The sequence below is a fragment of the Denticeps clupeoides genome, chromosome 18 (assembly GCF_900700375.1).
Source record: "Denticeps clupeoides chromosome 18, fDenClu1.1, whole genome shotgun sequence".
Taxonomy (NCBI): domain Eukaryota; kingdom Metazoa; phylum Chordata; class Actinopteri; order Clupeiformes; family Denticipitidae; genus Denticeps; species Denticeps clupeoides.
In genome coordinates, this window is record NC_041724.1 from 4,520,194 (window position 1) to 4,542,905 (window position 22,712).

General features: G+C 45.5%; 1 protein-coding gene and 1 long non-coding RNA gene across 2 annotated transcripts; one reads left to right on the forward strand and one right to left on the reverse strand.

The window, feature by feature from the left end:
• Positions 1 to 307: 307 nt before the first annotated feature.
• Positions 308 to 5,439, reverse strand: mchr2b (melanin concentrating hormone receptor 2b). The gene is made up of 2 exons (XM_028960468.1): positions 5,021 to 5,439; positions 308 to 2,178 (listed from the first exon to the last, which is right to left on the reverse strand). The coding sequence occupies exons 1-2, from the start codon at positions 5,398 to 5,400 to the stop codon at positions 1,542 to 1,544; spliced, it is 1,017 nt and encodes a 338-aa protein (XP_028816301.1). The 5' UTR covers positions 5,401 to 5,439; the 3' UTR covers positions 308 to 1,541.
• Positions 5,135 to 6,400, forward strand: LOC114768275 (uncharacterized). Its single transcript, XR_003743033.1, has 3 exons — positions 5,135 to 5,543; positions 6,055 to 6,202; positions 6,361 to 6,400. It is a non-coding gene; the product is annotated as an uncharacterized LOC114768275 (long non-coding RNA).
• The last annotated feature ends 16,312 nt before the right edge of the window (positions 6,401 to 22,712 follow it).

Here is a 22,712-nt window from a genome sequence, read left to right on the forward strand (position 1 = left end):
GAAATGTGACCGGTCACACATTGCTAACGTTGTCACATATGCGCCCGAAATAACCGCGCGGCATGCGCCTTGAGCGAGGAAAGCCAGGCTGGAGCTTCGAGCGGCTGCAGAACGGAGGGGGCCTTGTCTGTCAGTCCTGTAACGCCGCACAGCTCGTCCGTGCCGAAAACGTAACTCTTTTATCGACATCAAAGGCACGTCGTTTCGAAAACAGGGAAGGTGAGGATGTTGAAACGTCGAGGCATGAAAGCAAAAAAAAAAAAAAAAATCCACAAAGGTGTGATGAAAGTCAAAACCATGAGCTGAGTGATCAGAAGTGCACAGAGATTATAATACGACTTTAAACTCCGCATTCATTTGCTAAAGTTTTATTCACAGTCTGAAAACCACGAGAGAGCAGAGGCCTTAAGACATTGCACTAGAATGCCATATTATCCCTACACAGCAGATCATTTCACTGGACCCGGAATCTCCAAATCAGCTGCATAATAACCGAGACCAGACTGTGGTCTAAGTAACGGTGCAAGTAGGAAAGTATTTACACCCTGGTGTTAAAAAGTACAGATTTGTATGCGGCTCACGCCCAGGTGTACCCAGAAGTGTGTGAATGGGGTATGAAATTTCAACCCTAAATTTAATTCACGCCGTTGCCAGGAGTTGCGAAGATGGAAGTTGCGTTTATTAGAGCTGTGGACCGCGTGCTTCTTGTGCATCGGCGTAAATAGACACTACCTCAGGGGAGCAGATCAACCTACACAAAAATAAAATACAGGGGGCTTTACAAACTAGCTGTTTTGAACCAGACTATTCCTCCGTGTTCAATCGTGCCATATACAATGAAAAGCATAAAAAAAAGACCTTGACAGCAATAGATGCATTACGGTGGTGGGAAGAAGTAGCAGTGGGACACCAGGACTGCAGGGTCCTTCCCACCACATTTTACTAGAGAGGCAAACTCAATAGGGCCCATTAGCCATGCCTGTGATGTACAGTATGTTCATATTCTACGTGTAGGTGTGCATATATTCAATCGTTGCCCTGTTGCCCTAAACGTGCTCTAAATGTCTTTCAGCCACACTGGTCATTAATCTGTCTCACTGTCTCTGTCTGCTAAATAGAACTGAAAAGTGGTTCTCTAGCTGCTTCATATACATCCCCACACATCCCCGAGTTCTATTTATATATATATATATATATATATATATATATGTGTGTGTGTGTGTGTGTGTGTGTGTGTGTGTGTGTGTGTGTGTGTGTTTTTTTGGTGTTGTACTTTAATTCACCCAAATTGAGCTCTTACTCATTGTACACTACCACACAGCTCAATAATGACAATAATAATGACAACAGGTTGTACCAAATCCATGCCATTACCACAGCCAATCAAAAGTACTTTTGGACTGGTGTTGTCCAATTGCTTGGACAGCATGTCTCTGCGGGTCCCTCCACGGGAGCACGAAGAACAGAACAGCGCTGCGTCCGGCTAAATCTCATCGCCAAGTCCCTTTCCGTTAGTCGTCACGCCACTGCAGCAGCTGCTGCTAAATGACGGTGAGGCGGTAGCTGGGGTCGGCTGTGGAGTTGCCGTCCAGCTTGACGGTGGTCTTGGAGGTGCTAGTGTGGGTGCTGTGTGGCTGGTTCCGGCAGCACAGGTGCTCGCGGTAGTTCTGGGCGAAGATCAGGAGCATGAGCGGGTTGATGCAGCTGTGGGAGTAGCTGAGGCAGATGCTTATGTTGTAGACGTAGACGAAGACGTTGGTGGGTGACTGGACGCTCAGGTTGATCACCTGGATCACGTGGTACGGGGACCAGCACACCAGGAAGAGGGTGATGAGTATCACCACCGTTTTGGTGGCCCGTTTGGCCCAGAGGGATTGCTTGCGTTTGACTCGCCGCAGGGAGCGGAAGACGTGGTAGAGGGTGAGTGGGTAGAAGGTGCTGATGATGATGAGAGGCACAATGAAGCCCAGCGTGGACTGGTACAGCGTGTACCAGTACATGTCCTGAGGGCCGTCCAGGTCCAGCATGCAAATTTCAGTGTGCTTCTTGCGGATGACTTTGGTGTACATCATCACGGGCACCGTGAGCAAAAAGCTGCCCACCCACACCAAGACGTTGATCAGGATGGTCCAGTGGATGGTCCGTTTCTCGGACGTTGGGTGGACTATGGCAATGTACCTAAAACCAAAGAACAACATTAGGAACATTGCAAGATGATTGCATCAGTGGCTTTTTTCTGCAGCTTCTTGAAGAATTACACAAATTGCGCATGTTAATATTGTGTAAATAAAAATATTGTGTTGGAAAAGTCAGATCTTTTACACAGTCATGTGTAGTTTTAAATTGTGCACAATATTTACTTGATGATGTCCAACGTGATAATATATACGGCAATATTAATCTTTTATGGATTAAATTTAAGTCACAAAATCCAAAACACTATAGAAAATCTTTGCGTCAATTAAGTACGTACAAGACTACGTTTCAATTTGAAACCTCTTCTTAACTCATATGCAAGTGACAAAACGAATAATAATAAAGCGATGGTCTTTGGCGGCATTAATGCATTTCTCTGTATTAATTCAAGCTAATTATTTTGGTGCCAAAGTTGACGGCTAGCTAATTATTAGGCTAGCTATCAAACAGCTAACAATGTGGACATGGCACAGGCACAGAAATGGCCTGAAGTTTTTAAAGTATTATTAACTTCTATTGTGATGTTTTCTGTGGTCATCGTGGCACGTAGTTTGGGTGGGTTACCAATCTGTACGAAACATGTATTGCCATCCTGAGGCCGACGTTTTTCTTCGCCTTTTATTGTTGACTGTCTTATTTTGCTATTTTTATAGTCCAGAAAAATTGACTAAAACGGATCCTGAACCTGGGTGTCTGGCTGTTGGACAAACAACCAAAATTCTCTCAGGTTTATCAGTCCAAGATGCATCATTGTAAAAAAAATGTGGTAGTGTTGCATTTTGAAAGCTGTTTTGTCCTTGATCAAATGTTGGAACTTTTTCTGAAAGTTTTTCAAGGTATTAAACGTGTTGATATCATATATTATCATATATCATAAATTTGACCAACATGTGCAGGTTTTAGGTACTTTGGCAATATGCATAACCAGGGATAGAACATAATGTGTTAATATTTTACATGTTAACACTGCTTTGTGTAGCTTTTCTTGTGCTAAGAAATGTACCCAAGCTCACCCATTAATGTGATTAATGTGTAAGAAATTTTAACAGTTTTAACACATCCTTTCTGAGGGAGTACGGCAAGGTCTGAACAAGTCGACTTTTTACTCTTCTCCAAAATTCATATAAATCCTTACAAAATAATTACGTTTGTTGACATTTATCAAACCAGAAAAGCGCACCTCCGTTGCTGCTGGTGTTTTGTCACAACGTGTAAAATCCTGGTGGAACTGCAATTTCTGGTTTTGTGTGTGATTCCTATGCCTTCACTGAGGGCGTGCAGAACTTTTGTGTCTTCTTGAGTATTCATACTGATGAATGTATAAGTGATTTTAGCTTGAGATCAAACGATTCAGTTTGTGGTTAAGGAAGCGGCCCCGTAAGCAGAAGGTTGCCGGTTCGAATCCCGATCCGCCAAGGTGCCACTGAGGTGCCACTGAGCAAAGCACCGTCCCCACACACTGCTCCCCGGGCGCCTGTCATGGCTGCCCACTGCTCACCCAGGGTGACGGTTAAAAGCGGAGGACACATTTCGTCATGTGCACCGTATGTTGTGCTGCAGGGTTTCACAATGACAATCACTTCACTTTCACTAAGCTTGCACTTGCTCATTTGCTCACACAAATGAATGTAAAACCCGACATAAGTACATGCTTAGTGCACGGCGATATTTTCCGAGTGGGCTGTAAAGTTTATGCCAGCTATCGGCCCCACCCTGTGCTTGTTAATGTTTTATTATGGCATGCTACATCTGGGCCCTTGAAAGAAAGAACTCAAACGCAGAACCAATACACATGATGAGACCTATACGTAAGCTTTTTATAAATCTGTAATGACCTTTTAAGGCCCTTTTTGGAGTCTGTAAATAATAGACCCCAAATTCATATTTATTTTCATTTTGAGGCTCTTTTAGAACCAATATAATATAAATCTTAATATTATATTGTCGCACGCAGTGTTTGTTTTTGGGGTGTGAATAATGCAGCGTTTAATTTTTCAAGAATCCTCAAGCTAAATTAAAACAACAGTGGATTTAATCGTGCCTCCAACACGCATATGCTCTTAAAGCTAAGGCCGATGTCCTCACCACAACCTGCGGCCGCGGGCCGGAACAAAAGCCCAGTTCATGAATGAGTGCAGCAAACTGCGTGATGACTTATGACTGCACAAAGGCCACTGTGTGGACGAACCGGTGAACGCGGACAACTTCTGCACATGAAGCGCACGCCGCTCATGGAGCATAACATGACCATCAAGCGTGTGTCTGAGCCTCCTTTCCACAGCTATTCATAACTCCGCCTGGGCTTGACGGTGCTGTCCGTCATCGTCTCGGTGGACAATGTCTTCAACGAAGCAGGCGAGCAAATTCACAGTTCGCATTACTCTTCCGGTAACTGTTAATACTATATTTAATAGAATAGTGCTGGACCTGGTCAATGCGACATTGGCAATGGTGGCAATTAAGGACCCAGTAAATCATGCCGATGATGATGAAAATTGCCAAATTATGACACCTTAGGTGTACAATGGGTGCACACCTTTTTAGAGCTCTGTTTAATGAATAATGAACTCAGTTTATCGGCGCAAAAACATATATATATATATATATATATATAGAAGAAAAAAAAATTAATTCGAGCTACTGGAAATAATCAACGAGCGAATTAAGGCACGTCCACCACGTCTGGTTCCAGTTTTGAGATAAATTAAAATTGTTGTAATATTCCGTACCAGGAGAGAAGGGGGGAGGGGGGGGGGGGCGCCGGGAGTTATTAGTATTTGAACAATTGAAAAAAAAAAAAAGATCGAATTCTCGGTCCCCCTACCTGTCGATGCACAGCACGGTGACGATCCCCACCGTGGTGAACTGGTTGCTGACGTCCACCACCACCACCGCCTTGCACATGAAGCCCCCGAACACCCACTGGCGGTCCCGCACCAGCTGGTGGATGTTGAAGGGCATCACCAGCAGGAAGAGCAGGTCGGCGACGGCCAGGTTGAGCACGTAGACGTCGGAGACCATCTTCTTCTTGCAGGTGGCCACCGCGTAGATGACCAGGCTGTTGGCGACCACCCCCACCGAGCAGAGGATGCCGTAGACGGAGGGGAAGATGTGCATGAAGGACGCCACGTCCATGAAGGACGGCAGGGTCCTGTTGGCGCACGACGCGTTGGTGGCGTTGCAGAGGGCGTCCGAGACGTTCATCTTCGGGGGGGAGAAAGTTGTGCAGGAAGTTGCGGGAACTCTTCTGCGGAGGGCAGCGCCGCGCCGAGATGTTTCCTCAACGAGTCTCCTCCTCAAAGCTCCTTCCCGCGCCTGTCAGATGCAGAGCAGGGACCAAGATGGAGGTGCATTTCTACCACCACTCGTACTTTACTTCACTATTTATGGAAGTATTTTATATTCTGATTCTGTGTTATTGCGAGTATCATTTTCATCATAGGAGCACTTCTGCTGTGAGAGAATGAAATTACATTTTATAATGGTACCACCTTTATGAAGCAGTGGAAAACCCACTTATTCAAACAGTATTTCAGACGAATCTGACACTTACACATGCACACACACACACACACACACACACTGCACAAAACAAATACAAAAAAAAAACATTTCTTCGTCTGGCACTTAACAATTTCCGAGCGTGTTCTTTTCCTGACAAGTTCGGCCTTATCGGGGCTCTTAGTTTTGTAAACTAAAAAATCTATTGAAAGTAAAGTAAAGTAAAGTAAAGTAAAGTAAAGTAAAGAAAATAAGTATTTAGCAAGAATTCTGGTCCCTCACAGACCTGTTACTTTTTCTTTAAGAAGCTCTTCTCTACTTCACTGGTTCCTGTGTTAATGGTACCTGTTTGAACAGGTTATCTGTATAAAGGACACTGTCCACAACAGTCAGACTCCAACCTCCACCATGGCCAAGACCAGAGAGCTGTCTAAGGACACCAGGGACAAGAGTGTACACCGACACAAGACGGGGACGAGCCAATCTACACCAGGCAAGCAGCTTGGTGAGAAGAGATCAACTGTTGGAGAAATTATTCAAAAATGCAGTCACTTACAATCTCCCTTGACCTGGGGCTCCATGCAAGATCTCACCTTGTGGGGTACAAACGAAAGCATCCTGTGCACCCAGTGAAATGTGTCTTCTGCTTTTAACCAATCACAGGTCCCCAGGGAGCAGTGTGTGGGGACGATACCTTGCTCAGTGGCACCTCGGCAGTTCAGGATTCGAACCGGCAACCCTCCGATTACGGGTCTGTTTCCTTCCTGTTTCCACTGCGGCTCCATTTATAAATGATCTTGTGAACGGTGAGGACAAACAGGGTCAACTTGCACAATCAGTGGCGGCCAAATGTTCTGCTCCACTGTGTGTGTATACAGTATATAATATAATTTTAAACGCTGCATGTTGAGGCCTGATAAATTAATCTGTAGATATAGGTACTATTTATCAAGATTATTGATATCCCGGTGTGCTAACATAACTTTTTTTTTTATTAATTAAGTGTAAATATTGCTTTAGGCTCCATTTTTATTTAATTTATTTTTTAATTAATAAATCAATGACTAATGCATATGATAAGGTTACATTACTTATCATGTTATCACCTACTACATGAACCGATTGTTTAAAAAAAAAACAATTAGGACATTTAATAAAATGAAATAATGGTATACACGTGTTATTTTGCAGTAATTACTTCTACCCACTCGCACTCCGGCCGGTTGCTAGGCGTCTTGCCTCGGGAGTTCACCGACCAGGGCCCTGCCACGTCAGCTGAGGTGTGAGTGCCGGATTAGCGCACTCTCCAGAGGTGGACGCCCTTCACGCGCCCACGCTGCGCCCCAACAGAACCCCTTTCACAGAACGTGTATTAACCTGGATAATGGTCCACCGACCATTAGCAGCATGGCGAAAGATGGCCGAGTTGCACCGATAATGGACGTTACACGATTTGGTGCAACTTTCCATGGTCTGCTGACGCTCGGGCATCATGGGGCTGATTTGATTTCTACGACTCGGGCCGGAGTTACCATGCCTGCTCACAAACATTGTGTGCCGTATTTCTCTTGGTGGGGCTGGACTCTGGTGGCTTATTTCTGGAGTTATAATTTGCCTCTTATCATGCCTCAGAAGATGCAGCCTTAATTTCATTTGAAGGATAAATTTTATTATCCGTTTTTTTATTATTTTTTTTAGAGATTCACTGGCACAGTTTTGGCTGTCGCAACGTCTCCCACTTTGGGAAATGTTTCAAGCGCAATTTCCCTCTAAGCGAAATCACTTTCCATATAGATCTGTACATGTTACATGTTGTTCGCCTCTCGGGACAAATTGAAAGCGACAAACAGGCGGAACAGAAGACGCTGCTGTCTGACTTGCGCTGGGATCACATGCTCAGGCCATCACATGATGCCGCGCCCCACTGCGACTTTAATTAGCTGAACATGCCAAAAACCTCCTCGGACGCTTGAAGATGAGTATCTTTGTACTTTCCAGGGGATGACATTTTATCGTAGGTCAGTGCTCTCATAATTAACGTTAATCTCCTGACTCCTGAGTGAGTTCGAGACTGTCCTGTCCTGTCTATAAAGGCCCGGTTCCGTGTCTATAAAGGCCCGGTTCCTAAATGAGGGAACGTGGGCCCTTATCTGCGTTGAAGATGAGCTGCTCCGGCATCTCTGTTGCATGGGGACATTTCAGGCTCACGCGGGACGCCCCACCGGACGCGCCTGTTCCGCACCTTGGCTGTCTGCACGAACATACGAAATGTGTGAATTCTGGTTATAAGCTCCCCTCTCTCTCCCTCTCTCTCTCTCTCTCTCTCTGTATCCCGCTCCATCGGCTAAAGGTAATTTTCCCAGGAAACACATTTTGGACTTCATCAGGGCTGTAACAATGCACTCAAATTGCGATTGGACACGATTCCCGGTTTTTACGCTTCGCTGCGCGATTTTCTAACAATTTTTTTTTTTACAGAATGAGCTGCAGGCAAATTTTGATTGAAAGCGTTGCTTTTATCCAAACCGGAATCCGAAATTGCCTTTTACGATGAAAATGTTGCCGACGTCTTTCGGCTGCTCCCATTAAGGGCGGGTCGACCGGTCTGGCAGTCTGCACTGTGGATTTGGCAAAGGCTTTGTGCCGGATGGCCTTCCTGATGTTACCCTCCCCATTTACGTGGAGGACCGTCACCAAAAAATGCACTGTCACGTGCATCCCCAGTGGCTGGGTCATTGCAGAAATAATGGACAAAAGTCAAATATATATCTCTTCAAGTTTACTGAGCTTTCGTGTAACTTCTGAGCTGCCGTCTTTGGCAGATTGTGCCAATCTCAAATTGATCTCAACCAATTTTAGTGCATTTATACTCATTTATAATGATTTTAAGTTGATTCACTGCTCCAGTCTCCACTGATGAGCGGCTTAACGTGCACCGCTGTGAGAGGACGGGAAATCCACGGCCCATGATGCAGGGATGTCGAACCTCACCAAATTGCACGAAATGGTGCGTTTCTGTGGGACTCTGATTGTTGCCCTGTGAGGTTAAAAGGATCCCTCCTTCGCACAACACGAGGTTCCTGTTCACCATGTTTTATTCATGTTAAACAGAGACGTCTCGGAGAACACAGTCATTTGGTGCGGCAGACGTGCTCTTGTTTACTTAAGAGAACAAAAGAGAAGGGAGACGTGCTGTCAAGTCTGTTTGAGGAGAGACATCAGGGAACGTGCTAAAGGTTACCGACTGGCCTATGCTGCAGCCGTTCAGATTGTCTTCATTGGTCTGTGGCTGGAGCGACTCTCTCTTCTTTAGACAGTCGTTAACGGCCTGGCTTTTTACATGCAGTAATAGACGACGCTCATAACTGCTTCTGACACCTGGAAGATGAAATTTGAACACTCTTTGCGATCAAATTTAAAAAGGGGAGGGACCTGTAGGCATGATTGACAGCGCTCACACACACTGCTTACTCATTCTGGACGATTTAAACCCCCCTCTGGTCAATACATTTCTCTGTTCTCTGTGTTACATAGCATTGTGAAAATATTCCTCTCAGTCTTATTTAGACCAGACTTACTGATGGATGCCATGGTTGTGTCATACTTTTTTTTTCTTGAAATTTTAATACACATGTGAATATTTTCAGCATTAATGAGAAGGCAATCACAAAAAAATCTAATAAATAGATCTTTGTGTGTGTGTGTGTGTGTGTGTATCTATATATTTAATACATAAATATACAAATAATAAAGAGAACACTGATCAATTGAGAGATCTGTATTTTGGAGTCAGTCCGAATCCTTGAGACCATCATTTCACAATAGAGAAATAGTTCAATAAAAGCAGTAGCATCTTCAGGAAAGCCCAGTGGAGGAAAGCCCAGTTTCCTCTACCTGCTTAAGAAAAACAACCCCAACCTGCCACAGATTCGGCTTTATACTGACACCACAGTACCTGTCCCCGCACTCTCTCTGGCTGTCTCCGCGGGAGAAGGCGAAGGTGCAGCACGTCGTCCGCATGGACATGATTGTGAGATCACTGCCTCCTCACACTGGACCTCTGCAACAGGAGATGTGGGAAGAAAGCGAGCAGGATCGTAATTGATCCCTCACATGCTGCCAAACTCCATCTTCCACCCGCTGCCTTCAGGGATGAGATGCCGGACAATCAAAAATATTTCTTCCCCCCACTGACAGACATCCCTTCAGTTCGCATTGTAAAAAGACCGTGGGGAGAGAACAGAGTCTAGAAAACTCTTTCTCTACACACAAAAGCACTGTATTCAAGCCACTCCAATTTGATGTTACCTGGCAGAAAGAGGCATGGCACAATAGAGGTTAAAAAATGAACAGTTTCTAATTTATTAACACCGGTAAATTATTATTGCAGTTACATGTGAATTGTATGTAAAAAGGTACCAATGTTGCAGAGAAAACTAAAGTGGAAAGGAAGAGTAAGGAGAGAGAGAGAGAGAGAGAGAAAGGCTAGGAGAAAAATGGGAGAAGAGAAAAGACTCGGAAGGTGGAAGGCTTCCAATGGAAAACCCCTGAGCAAGAAAGCCCAGTCCCTTTCCCACATGTGAACAGATCTTTTATACACCTGGCCTACAGGAAGTTGTCACAGACCAATCAGAACCTGTTGTTTCTGACGTCACGCCTCCGGTACCTCCCGTCTGGGGAAGACAAAAAGAGTGGGCGGTCCCGACGGCCGACACCTCACACGTTTGGCTCGGGGGAGGACCGGCAAATGTTGCACTGCCGTCCGACAAAAGACGTGTAAAACGGAGGTGTTGAATCTTCAACAAACAAAGGCACAGGAATGTCACATCTTTTCGTACAGACAGCCGCTATGCAAAACAAAAGCGTAGAAAGGCCATGGTCCTGCGACGCCCCATCTTACAGCATGATCTGAAAAGAACTCAGCAGAACAGCAGCTGCACTGTCAACTGTCACCATGCAAATGTTTTGTATAATGCACTATTTGTAGATGCATGTACACTGCATATAATATGTGCATAAATACTCACAACATTGTGTAATCGAGGTGTTATTTATCATCAACGTCTGGCCTTTCATTGCAGCCACTAAGACGAATTCCTTAAGAAGCGCAAAACTGACACGGCCACGGATTATGAATCTGATTCAGAAGAATGAAAAAATGATAATAAAAGAATAAGCAGAAGGAAAGGACAACATCTGATCAACAATGGGGACATATCTTTTGAAGGTTTGACACTATTCATGGACCATGACCCGCAAAGGTTGTGTGGTTAAATGAGATGAATCGCCGGTGGAAACAGGAGCGTATGTGCATTCGAAGGACAGCCTTGACACATTCGGTCTTCGTATGCAGCTTTAAAAACAGAGACAGATCCTCACCCACTCCCGGGAATCGGAACAATTTGTGTAATGAATAAAAAAGTAATTTGTTCAGATGTCAAGTGTATTAAATGAAGCAAAACACGTGATGATCCTCAGTCTGGGAGAGAATCGCATATAAACCATATGCTGTAAAACAAATGGCCTAATTGCATGGCAGGACATTTAACGTAATTCGATTTGTCAAATACAGTGCATCCCTCTTTGTAGTTATTGCAGGAGCCTGGCTAAGTTCAGACGGACAGATTGGACATCATGGTGTTCATCAAAAAGTCATGGAATAATGGGCTTTGACGCAAGCACTGGGAAGGTCTTACAAGGAGGAAAAAACAATGCCGAGGCAAAGTCTTTATGTTCCGTTCGGGAGGTTACAGCTTAAAAGCATGGCGAGCCGGTTCTCTGCCAATTAAATCAAGTTATTTGAATAAATCATTATGCGTAGTGGGCAATTATGCAGAGGTACTCTCCTTTAATGTGCTTACAAAAGGCACCGTGCCTCGTCTGCTAATACGTTTCCTTCTTATCACGTAAGAGTCCCTTTTGATTATAAACAGTTCATAGAGTGAATAAAATCATTGGTGAGAATAAAATAACATAAAAGGCATTCATTATCTTAATCACCTTTTTTCAGATAATTTTTTTATCTTTTTTATTTTGAACAGAACCAGAACTTTACCCAGAGCTGGTGTTGTTGTGGTGGTGGTGGTGGTGACGATGAGTGTGGGGCATGCGTGGTGTGTTCGGAGAACCGCATGTAATCAGGAGAGCTTCTTTGTTTGCCGTGCTCCCCATTAAAAGCCGTAGTGCCGCCGTGTCGTGTGAAATGGAGCGGACTCTGGGGCTCTGGCCATGTCTCATTCCACTGAATCTGCATGTCCTCAAACAGTCATGTGACCCTAATCACAAGATCTTCTTCATTTGTTTTTGAGTCCTTAGGACAAGTAATGCTCCCCTTCCTTCAGCATTTTGTTCAGAAAGGAATGGTGTTGGAGGGTAAAATTGCAGCCCGAATGAATGTGGTGTTAAGAGCAGTTTACGCTATTTGGAATACTTACACCCTTGTATAAAGTAGAAATGCATGCTCTTCGTATTATGGTGCAGGTGTAAATGTGTGTTTTTTATACTTGTCACACCCAGTACTACATGTTGGTATATTTCATTTATCTCAGAAGGAAGCAGGGCCGGCGCTACACCCGGGCAAGAGGGGACATCGAAATTTACCCACAAACTGAATATGGACGGGATTTTCTACAGTAGTTGGAAAAGGCACAAACTAGACGACAGACTATTCGTCCATTCGCAGTTAGTAAGCAGGTGAGCCGGCGTGAAGTGTCTCAGGTGGACTTTACACGTGTGCGATAATTCCTCAAGACCGGCAGAATCGTTCAGTGTACATGACTGACCAGGCCATGACCCACAATCGGCTGGTCACTGCGCATGTGAGCACATGGAATGCAGAACATGGAATCGCGACTTTTTTAACGTGGTCTCGCCTACTTATCATGACCGGAGCAACAGGGACGAAAAGCGCATTCATAGTGGTAAATCACATCGTCCCGGCCGCCACCTCTTTATGCAGCGCGTTCAGCATCAGTACTGATGTGGGTTCTTCTCCTTCCTCTGCTTCCAATGTGTTCACATTGCTTGTGTAGTGTGAGCAGTCAAGTCGCATTTTTTCTCATGCGATTTATTTTTAAAGTTTGAGCTGGCTGTTCGGCCCACGACAGGAAACGTCCGGAAAAATTAATGAGCGGGAGGCTTAGAGGAAGCAGCAAATCTCTGTCTACAAAATCTTAGCGACTGGTGAGATAACCAACAACTAAAAATACATCCATATTTGCACAGTCAGTGGGGGACCAGTCCATTGTTCTTCTCACAGCTTCAGTCTCGTCGAGAAGTCTTTCCTCCTCGATCCCACAAGCACCACAGTCAGCCTGTCTGTCGCATTGAGCCGACTGTAGGACCCAGACCCACGTTCCACCCCAGCAGCTCCCAAACGAAAAGTTAACGCCGTGAGATGCTTCCATTTTTCAACTACGCCAACCTTTTTTTAGGGTTTGTGTGCCTCAGTTGGACTGGTCTTAGGGTAGAGGTCTGGCAAAGTGCAATCCAGTCACATGACCAAAATCCACAGCACCCCACCCCTTTACCGCCTCCATTGCCACCGTGTGCCCCCTCACATTTCTGTCTGCCCCCTCATATAAAGACATATTGTAACGGTGATGAGAAATAATTCCTGTGGGTAGTAGCCTATTGGGTAACACACTCGCCTATGAACCAGAAGACCCAGGTTCAAATCCCACTTACTACAATTGTGTCCCTGAGCAAGACACTTAACCCTAAGCGTCTCCAGGGGGAGACTGTCCCTGTAACTACTGATTGTAAGTCGCTCTGGATAAGGGCGTCTGGTAAATGCTGTAAATGTTCCTGTGGCTTTTCCAGAACCTTCATTCTGCCTCTTCTTTTCCTTTTATTATTTAATGGGTGGCCAATATTACTTGCACCCGGGTGCACACATGACTGCCTAATTTGAAATGTCCTCTAGACACTCTGTGTTTATGCCCACATTTGCCATATAACAGCCAATAGAGTCTCAGACCTTCATCACATTACTGGTGCCCTGAGTGCCAAAGTAATAGCCTAAGTGCAAAATTAAAAACCAACCAGGAGGGGGGGGGGTCTTCTGCAGTCAAACAGCCCGTCGGTGGTCTGACTCACAACCCCCACTTTTAAAACCACACTTTAATGGTTCCATCCGCTCCCGTTGCTGCGGGCCGATGCTAATCACATTTACACCTTGCTGTGGAGTATCCCGAATGCTGCTGGTACACCTGCTGGGCTCACGGGTTCTGAGAGCAGGCCCTGAAGAGAGGAGGCCACTCCTGCTGCCTTCAGTCCATTAAGGGCTGCAGCAACATCAACAGAACGTGTATCTAAAAGAAAACCGTCTAATTGCACAGGCCTCGTTCACTACTGTAAGGTCAGAGCCGTCCTCAGGATTTACATGAACAAGAAAGAACTGCTCAGTTGCAATCTCTAGCTTGAAGAATGAACACCAATGACCTTTCATGTTGGTGTGTGATCATTTCTGTTGCCCAGAATTTTATATTCTATCATTAAAAGGGGATGATTGATGGCTCTCCTCATTCTGGATGAAGTAAATCCATTTTTACATTCCATTTTACATTTACAGCATTTACCAGATGCCCTTATCCAGAGCAACTTACAATCAGTCCCCCTGGAGACACTCAGGGTTAAGTGTCTTGCACAATGGAAGTAAGTGGGGTTTGAACCTGTGACGTCATGGCGTTCTGGTTCATGCGTGTTACCCGCTAGGCCACTTCCACCTACTGTCAATACACCACGTGTGCAAACATCATTGAAGTCTGTGTTTCTTTATCTGCTTCTTTACAGAAATCGTGAGAAAGGATTTGACCTTTAACTCGTAGTGCTGTGCTTTGTATCAGTTTAAAAAACAGTGCTCATGTCGTTTTTTGCATGTAAGCATGGTTTGATCTCAATTCAAACTTCAAACTTGTAGACATTTTTTTAATGAAAGAATGAAAAACAAATGTCTTTTTCTTCTTTTATTAGATAGTGGTTGTATTGATGGACACTTTCATATATTTTATCTTTAGGGTTTTAATCACGAACCATAATATTTTACTATTTTATAACACGATCAGGGCAGAAGCAAGTAAGGAAGTGGACTCGGAAGGTTGAGGGTTCGAATCCCAAACCGTGCCACTGAGGTCCCCTTGATTAAAGTACCGTCCCCACACACAGCTCCCCGGGTGCCTGTCATGGCTGTCCACTGCTCACCAAGGGTGATGGTTAAAAAGCAGAGGACACATTTGGTTGTGTCACCCATGTGCTGTTGTGCAGTGTATCACAATGACAAAAACAATCACTTTTTATTAAATTAAAGCATTCACCAGAATGCTGCTAACTGTAAAAAGTAAATTGCTTGAAAATGTTTTTTTTTTTAAGTTTTATAATGTTTTGTATGGATTAAAGCTTTCTGCTCGGAGAAAGTTTATGACTTCTCCACGTTTATTTCCAGATAATTTTTCCGTCAGGCTGCTATGACCTTCAAGGGCAGGGGGTTCTGTGGGGTCAGAGAGGCGTGTATATATATGATGCATTTATCATTGTAACGTTCATGGACAAAGCACAAGGGCACTTACCGTGGCTTTCAAAATACTCACTAAAGAGAATTTTCTTTATGGCTTTTAGCCTTCTATTTAATTCATTTCGAATTCAATAGTCTTCAGAGGCACTGCAGGAAATAGAGTGAAATTGAATCTTTTGTTGTGTTTTCACATGTAACTGTGTGATCACTGTGACCCTGTCACTGCTTCTGTTATGACGCATAGCGCCACAGGGACATGAAAAGTGTCTTTTTTAATTTTAAACGTGTAAAATGATTACAGCTCAGCTCAATTGTTAATGAGATGTTAGTTAAGTGTGATAAATGGCTGATATGTTACAGACGTCATGAGATGATGAAGACAGGGTGGCTTCTGCAACACACATGTCCTGCAATGTCCCCATCCACTGGGAAAGTGTCACCACCTAGTGGCCAAACCGTCTCCTGTTCCATTCAATGAACGTGTCCCCACCTCACATTGGGACTCGGCGACATCGCGCTAAATGGCAATTAGCCCATATTTGAGCAGCTCCTGGTTACAGACTTCATAAGGAGGCAATGCTTTGCAGGACTTTGGCGCCTATTTGCCTTCTTCATGCCGCTCTGCACTTGTCATTCCGATCCAGATGTGACAGCTGTATCTGCCGTGTGACAGGCCATGTGTAATTACCTCCGCGTATTTACATCCGCACTTCAGATTGCTCGCTTGTCCCGTTTGTCCTGTCTTCACCCTTACCTCGTGTCACGGGCCCGTGTTCCTGGAAGGTCTTGTTAAAGAGACAGTTCCTAATACGGTTCGGCTACCTCATACGGGCGAAGGAAAATGGGAAGCTCCCGACGACGAGCGACCGAGTGATTCTTGAGAGAAGACGAGATAACCTCGGGGACAATCTCCCAGCGCCACCGCGTGCCACTAATTTCTGTGAAAAGTCAGAATAATGAATCTGATAATGGCTTCCTGGTACCCTGTGGAGCCTGCAGCCTCACATTTAGTGGCATGCTGGGCAAAGGTAGGCTTTCTCGTTAACGTCCTCTGCGGCATTCGCTGAGGCTTCAAACGCTAGACTGAGTTGCCGGAGAGACGGAGAGAGAGAGAGAGAGAGGAGACCTTAAGCAACGTATTTACAGGCCGGGACTCACACGCAAGGAATTAAGAGAAAGGGGCTTTGCCCCTGAACGGGGCCTGTAGCTGTATATCCTTCAAGGAGGAGGGGTGGGGGGGGGGGGGGGGGGGGGGGGGGCGCATATTGATGGCCGTGGGTGCTCATATCATCATAGATCGCCTCCCCCGTTTATGGGCAGCGGCATCCAGATTGACTGCTGGTCTCGCGGTGCCGGTAAAAATAGCAGCACTCTCTCTGCAGAGCTGATTTAATTTCCCTGCTTGTGTCTCCACAAAGAGCTCGTGATGAGGGGTAGCGTATGGCAACGCGGCGAAAACGGGAGGAACCATTTGAGAAAAGAGGGACACGTGATGGATTAGACGGGGTGCGAGGCCAAATTTGTATTTTTTCCGTCCCTGGAGCAGGGAAGTCAGGGACGATCCTTATCAGGTTAAGCAGGGAACAAGTGGCCCGGAGGTGCTCGTCTCGGCCGGAGTTCTGGTGGACCCTCGGAGCTTCTGCCTCCTGCAAGCTGCTGTTGGTGAGCACAACAGCAGTAGGTATTGGCGCCGCAGCGCGCCAGGGCTCTGAGGGGAGGGCGGATTAATAATGAATTTTTTTTTTTTTTTTTCGTTCATGGAACACTATCGCTCTGATGGTCCGTTCTGTTGTACTCGCGCTCCGGAGGACTACTGCAGCAGAGCTGTACTGCGGTGTTCTCTCTCTCACACACACACACACACACACACACGAACATTTAATCAATTTATCAACGCTCAACCTCAACCTTTTTTCTAAAGTTTATACTACGGCGGGCAAAAATTCATTCACGGCTCTGGAACACACAGGGATTCAGTGCATGAAACAAGGAACATGGAGGGGAAACAAAACCGGGCGGCAAAGACAAGGTGACTAGAAACTCACAGGAACGTTTAGAACGTGTTAAATTATGCACCCGAAAGACACAGGAAGCCAGGTAACATTCGGATCATGACAAAGGCGGTCAAGTAAATGAAAACCAAGCGTTGTTTCGCACTCATGCCAACGTAGCCGCTTAACCCGCAATAAAACCACCTGCACGGCCAACGCAGGAAAAATGTTTTTAAAGTTCAACTCACAGCTGAGTTCAGGTGGAGCACGAACGTCCCCCCATTCGGTTTTATTACTTATTTATACGCCTCCTGCACAGTTTCCCGCACTTGTTTCTCGAACAATTTGACGTATTATAGCCAGCTTTAGCACTTCGTTAAAATGCTCGATTCAATCGACGGCCCGAGCGTTAACGTGACACGAGCTCAAAGCTTCAGCTTATACCTTCAAAGGCTCTTTTAACACGAGTATCTAATGTGGCAACTTTCACCGCCTCGTTAACCGGTAAACGTATGCTGGTTTTACAGCGAACGCGGTTATATTGCTGGTTGAAAAAAAAAAAAAAAAAAAGACGCGGTGGAGAACTTTAGAGGCAGAAGTGCACGAGAAGCATTAACCTTGGATGGCTGACCCACTTCTGCTGCGAGAAACGCGGGCCCTTTGATGTAGCCGAGGCGGAGCGAGGCAGGGGGAGGCTGTCAAAAAATCCCGGTGTTCGGTGTCACCGTACCGCCCTGAGTGCGCCGGAATGGCAGCTCCTGCAGAACGGCGGGCCTGCATTCTTTCATTCATTTATCCCCCCCCCCCTCTTCAGGACCGCCTTCTCAGCAAATGTCACTTAGCACAAACTCGCTGTCCCACCATCTCCGGGCCAGCCGACTTCCCTGCCCGGGACTGTGGCGATCTGACAGGAAGAGAAATGTCCAAGGCGCGCCGCGCCGTGCACGACATGCGGGCGGAAACACCGCTTCCAGGGCCTGTGTTGTGCTGGTTGGCGGTGCTCACATCGTAAACCCATTATAGAGCCATCACAGGCCTGACGCCAGCTGCTGCATGTCACGAAGACCCCAAAATCACCTCTTCTGACTGGCACTCGGTAATTGCGCTCAAGGTGGCTCATAAATCTGTGACAGTGAGCTCATATTGCGGTTCGATTGCGCGCCGTGTCCCGCTTTCATCCACGGGCCTTAATCAAATTAGCTTCCCGTTTCAAAGTGTGCTTGGTCACGTGGGACGCCGACCTAAACATCTGCTTGCATGAATTTTTCATCCGAACGGAGGCCCCTTGTGCACGTCACCGCACGGCACATTTACAAAAAAAAACAGGCCTGGCAGTCACCGTAGGGACTGGCTTACAAGCTCAGGCCTGAAGGGCACACTTCGTCCTCAAGGCCCCTCAGTCGCCTTTCTTTGCCTCGCCTCGCCCTCCGCTCTCCATTAAAATCGGTTTCAGCCGCGGTTGACGGTTCGAGATGGTTCGAGTGCCTCGGGTGTTGCATGCGTTACAATAAAAAAACGGCGCTCGTGCTTTTCTCTCTGCATCCACCTGCTGCCGCCGCCGCCGCCGCCGACTTCCTCGCTTTGCTCTTCATGCCACAACGACGACGACAACAAAAAATGAAATAAGATCTGTTTTAATAAAATACGCGGCGGGGAAAAGTAGCACTGTGTCGAACGAGAAGTGACAGGCTCGAATTACGGCTTGCTGGAAGCAGCGCCCGACGTTCACTTGCAATAATTCCGCATTTTTAAAAAAAACGAGATTACGCTTGCGAGCGAATTCCGACGGGAATTTAATGAAAGTATAGCATTTGGGCTTCGCTGCTTTATTGCATAGATTGTTCTCGGTGCAAATGTTGCTGCGATGGGCCCAATCAGATGCCCGCCGCCACGGTTACGCTAAAAGAAAACAAAAACCAAAAAAAAAAAAAAGCAATATCTCAGCAAACAAGTGCTGACACAATCTGTTAAGTAGCATTTCACCTCCATCTTCCAAGCTGTCATCCGACCGAGACTGATTCCCAGGATCCATTCGACACGCTATGCTATTTTTTGATTTGGTTATTTTTGAAATTAAATACTTTATTAAGCAGATCATTTTCCAGTCTAATTTTTCCAGAGAGTTCTGCAATGGAAAAAAAAAATGCACAATTTGCATAATTACATTACCGTTACATCACTTCCAAGCAAGTGTGTTTTGGTTCAGTGGGGTCTAATAAAATCTAATAAAAAAGATTTGAACTAATTGCATTTTGCTCATTGAGAATGAAAGTCAAATATCATCACCACTGTCTGGCAGGACACCAGAACGTCTTCTGAAATGTAGACATGTACTAACTTTTCTAATCACAAGCCATTAGAGTTCGGCCGGGGCGTAAACGTGTATCTAGAGCAACTTGCATGTACGGTCGATCCACAAGTCATATCAAATTTATAAGATGCACACAAACTTTCAGTGCTGCCTCCCGGCTTTGCTGCTTCTTTGATGCTAACAGCATTTTCTTTGGGGGCCAAGATTGCACAGATAGCTTGTTACAATAAATCAGAACTTATCACAGCAACTGTTGAGAATCCGTTGGTTCAGCTTGCGCTGCAGTCAGGCTTTATGGCGTGAAAAGCATGGAGAGGAGAGCGAGGAAGGCCAGACAGTGCAGCTGACCAAAACAGGGGGTCGTGACCTCGGAGTCGGTCAACATGAGAGACATCGGAGCATCAGACGGGTCGTGAACAGCACATTGCAACTGAAGACAAAGGCTTCTTTCTGTGCCTCGAACCCTTTCAAACAAGTTGCGTGTTTACTACCAATAAAAGTGTGAAATATTTGATTATCTCAGAATTTGAAATGTTTGTTTTCCATTTACATTTTAATTTATGGCATTATCCAGAGCAATTTACAATCAATGGTGACAGGGACAGTCCCCCTGGAGACACAGGGTTAAGTGTCCTGCTCAGGGACACAATGGTAGTAAGTGGGATTTGAACCTGTGACTTTGTGGTCTTTTGATTCATAGTGAAGTGTCTTACCCGCTAGGTTACAACCTCACAGGAATAATCTTGTTGCATTTATATTTACAGACGCCCTTTTCCAGAGCAACTTACAATCAGTAGTTACAGGGACAGTCCCCCCCCCTGGAGCAACTTAAGCGTCTTGCTCAGAGACACGATGGTAGTAGGTGGGATTTGAACCTGGGTCTTCTGGTTCATATACGAGTGTGTTACCCACTAGGTTACCACCACCCTGTAGACGGAATCCAGGACCAGCGCCTACAACCTCACAGGAATAATCTTGTTGAACTTGCTCATGCCAAAACTACAAGACAGACAGCGATCAACATGTCCTATGCCACTATGCCCGATGCCACTAAAATAAGCAGTAATGAATCACAACTTGATCCAGCCCCGGCACTAAATGTCAGATATTCTTTCCGTCCAGAAGTCACACATCCCAATATACTTATTTAATGATATTTAATGACTTCATATTATTTTCCTCCACACAACAAAAGAAATGTGATTATTTTGCACAAACATAAATAATGTTTTTATGTGATGGCCCACCCGGGAATGGTCAGGTCGAAATGATAAGCTTCATCTCGGCCAATGAATCACTGGGAGACTCACGATTACGTCTCAGGTCACGCCAGGGACGCGTTCTGATGGCCTGCGTTTCATCAAGCACGGTTGAAGGCCAGGACAAGGCTGTCCACTTTACTACATCGAAAATATGACCTCAGGAGAATGACTGGGTGGTCATGTGACGGTTCCTGGAAGGATGACCAATCAAAAGTCTGCTTTTCAGACATGCTTGAGTTCCTGCACCAATAAAACACAATTTAATGTTAACATTCATCCTCAGAAACAGAAAGATTTTACAAAAACATAAATAATTCAGTTTAATTTGAAAAAGTATTCAAATCTGATTCATGTTGATGATTATGACTGAGAGAGCATGAAAATCATAAATTCAGTAACTTAGATTATTAGAATATTACCTACAACGTACTTCTGAAAAGCTAAATAAAAACAAAAAAAGGGAGAACTTTTTCCTACGTATTGTAATTATTTTGAGGTGCACCGTTTATGGAAGTGGGCGGAGCCGATCCAAAGCTTCCTAAACACACCACAGTCATGACGCACTGCTTGTTGGGGCCTAATTTCACCAGTGCCCGAAGGCCGTCGAATGTATCCGCTCTGCTCGGCTTACCGGTGGAATTGGTCCAATCCTAAATGCTGTTTTATAAAACGGGCCGGTGCACGGGAAGGAACGCTGCGGGTAACAGGCCCGCCTGGATTTGAGCCCAAAATGTTCCAAACGATCAGCCTGTATGGCGCAATTTTAAATAGGATCCCTGCCTCTGCTGGAATGTACATGTTTCTGTATGAACACAACATCACCGCAACCTGTTACGGCTCGAATGGCAACATGTTCACGAACTGGAGCAAAACAAGGAAATTGGCATCTTTTGGTCTTACCACGTGAACCTTGCTAACAATATGAAGAGTACAGGATGTAAATAGCTGGAGAACCTGTTTAAAGGCCATTAAAAGGGCCTCATTTGAGCAACTTTTACAAAAGTTGGATTTTGCATGGTACTTGTTAGTGCGCTCTGCGAGTCTGGCTGATTTCATCCAGACAGCAGCCCTTGAGGGCACGCTGCAAGCAACACACACCCAAACAAGGCCATGTTCCCCGCTAATCATCCGGCACATTCAACTGGCGAGCCGCTCCAGTGATGCAAATGTGCCGCGCCGATAAGGGCCTGTCTGCAAATGACATCACCGTCACTCCTGCGGGAAGGGGAGGGTGACTCAGCTGGGCGTGGTGGACTTTCCGTCTGGTCTCAGGAAAGAGTGAGAGAGAGAGAAGGAGAGAGCGAGAGAACTCGGCTCAGCCCCAGAAGACTCAAGGCTCGGTGTGAGTTGCCGAGACTGTGGGTGACTTAATTATTAATTTTGCATGGCACACATGTTCAGATCATCGTTATGCAAAGGGAATTATTTATAATGCGCTGTGCTCTCATCCCATGTCGGACGGATGAAAAAAATAAATAAATAAGAAACGAGTTCAAGGATGTCTGAATGCATCTGTTACTGTAACATGCACCAGTCACTCCGCTCGGGTCTTATTTTTCCCGGTGCTATATGAGGTATGGTGCATGGGGCGTGTTCATTCATCTAACATTCACTAGCTGACCAGTGTCACTGCTTGAATCAAGGTGCTAATAATCTGTGTGTTTGTTCTGCCACCGGGCGTTGCCCTCCCCCTTGGGACTATTGTGATGGAAATCCGGGAGCTATAGTTATGTTCATGGAGCATTTTGTTATGCTTATCACAGGCACGAACAGTACATTCAGTCCACCGTTAGCTAGTTTCTAGTGCTGACCTGCTTTATGTGGATATGTTCGGAACTTTAATTCCATTTCTGTATGTAATAACTTACCTTTGGTTCGCAAACTGTGGTACATGCACTCCAGCTCCCTCTAGTGGTACTGGCCTGTCCATTACTATTCGG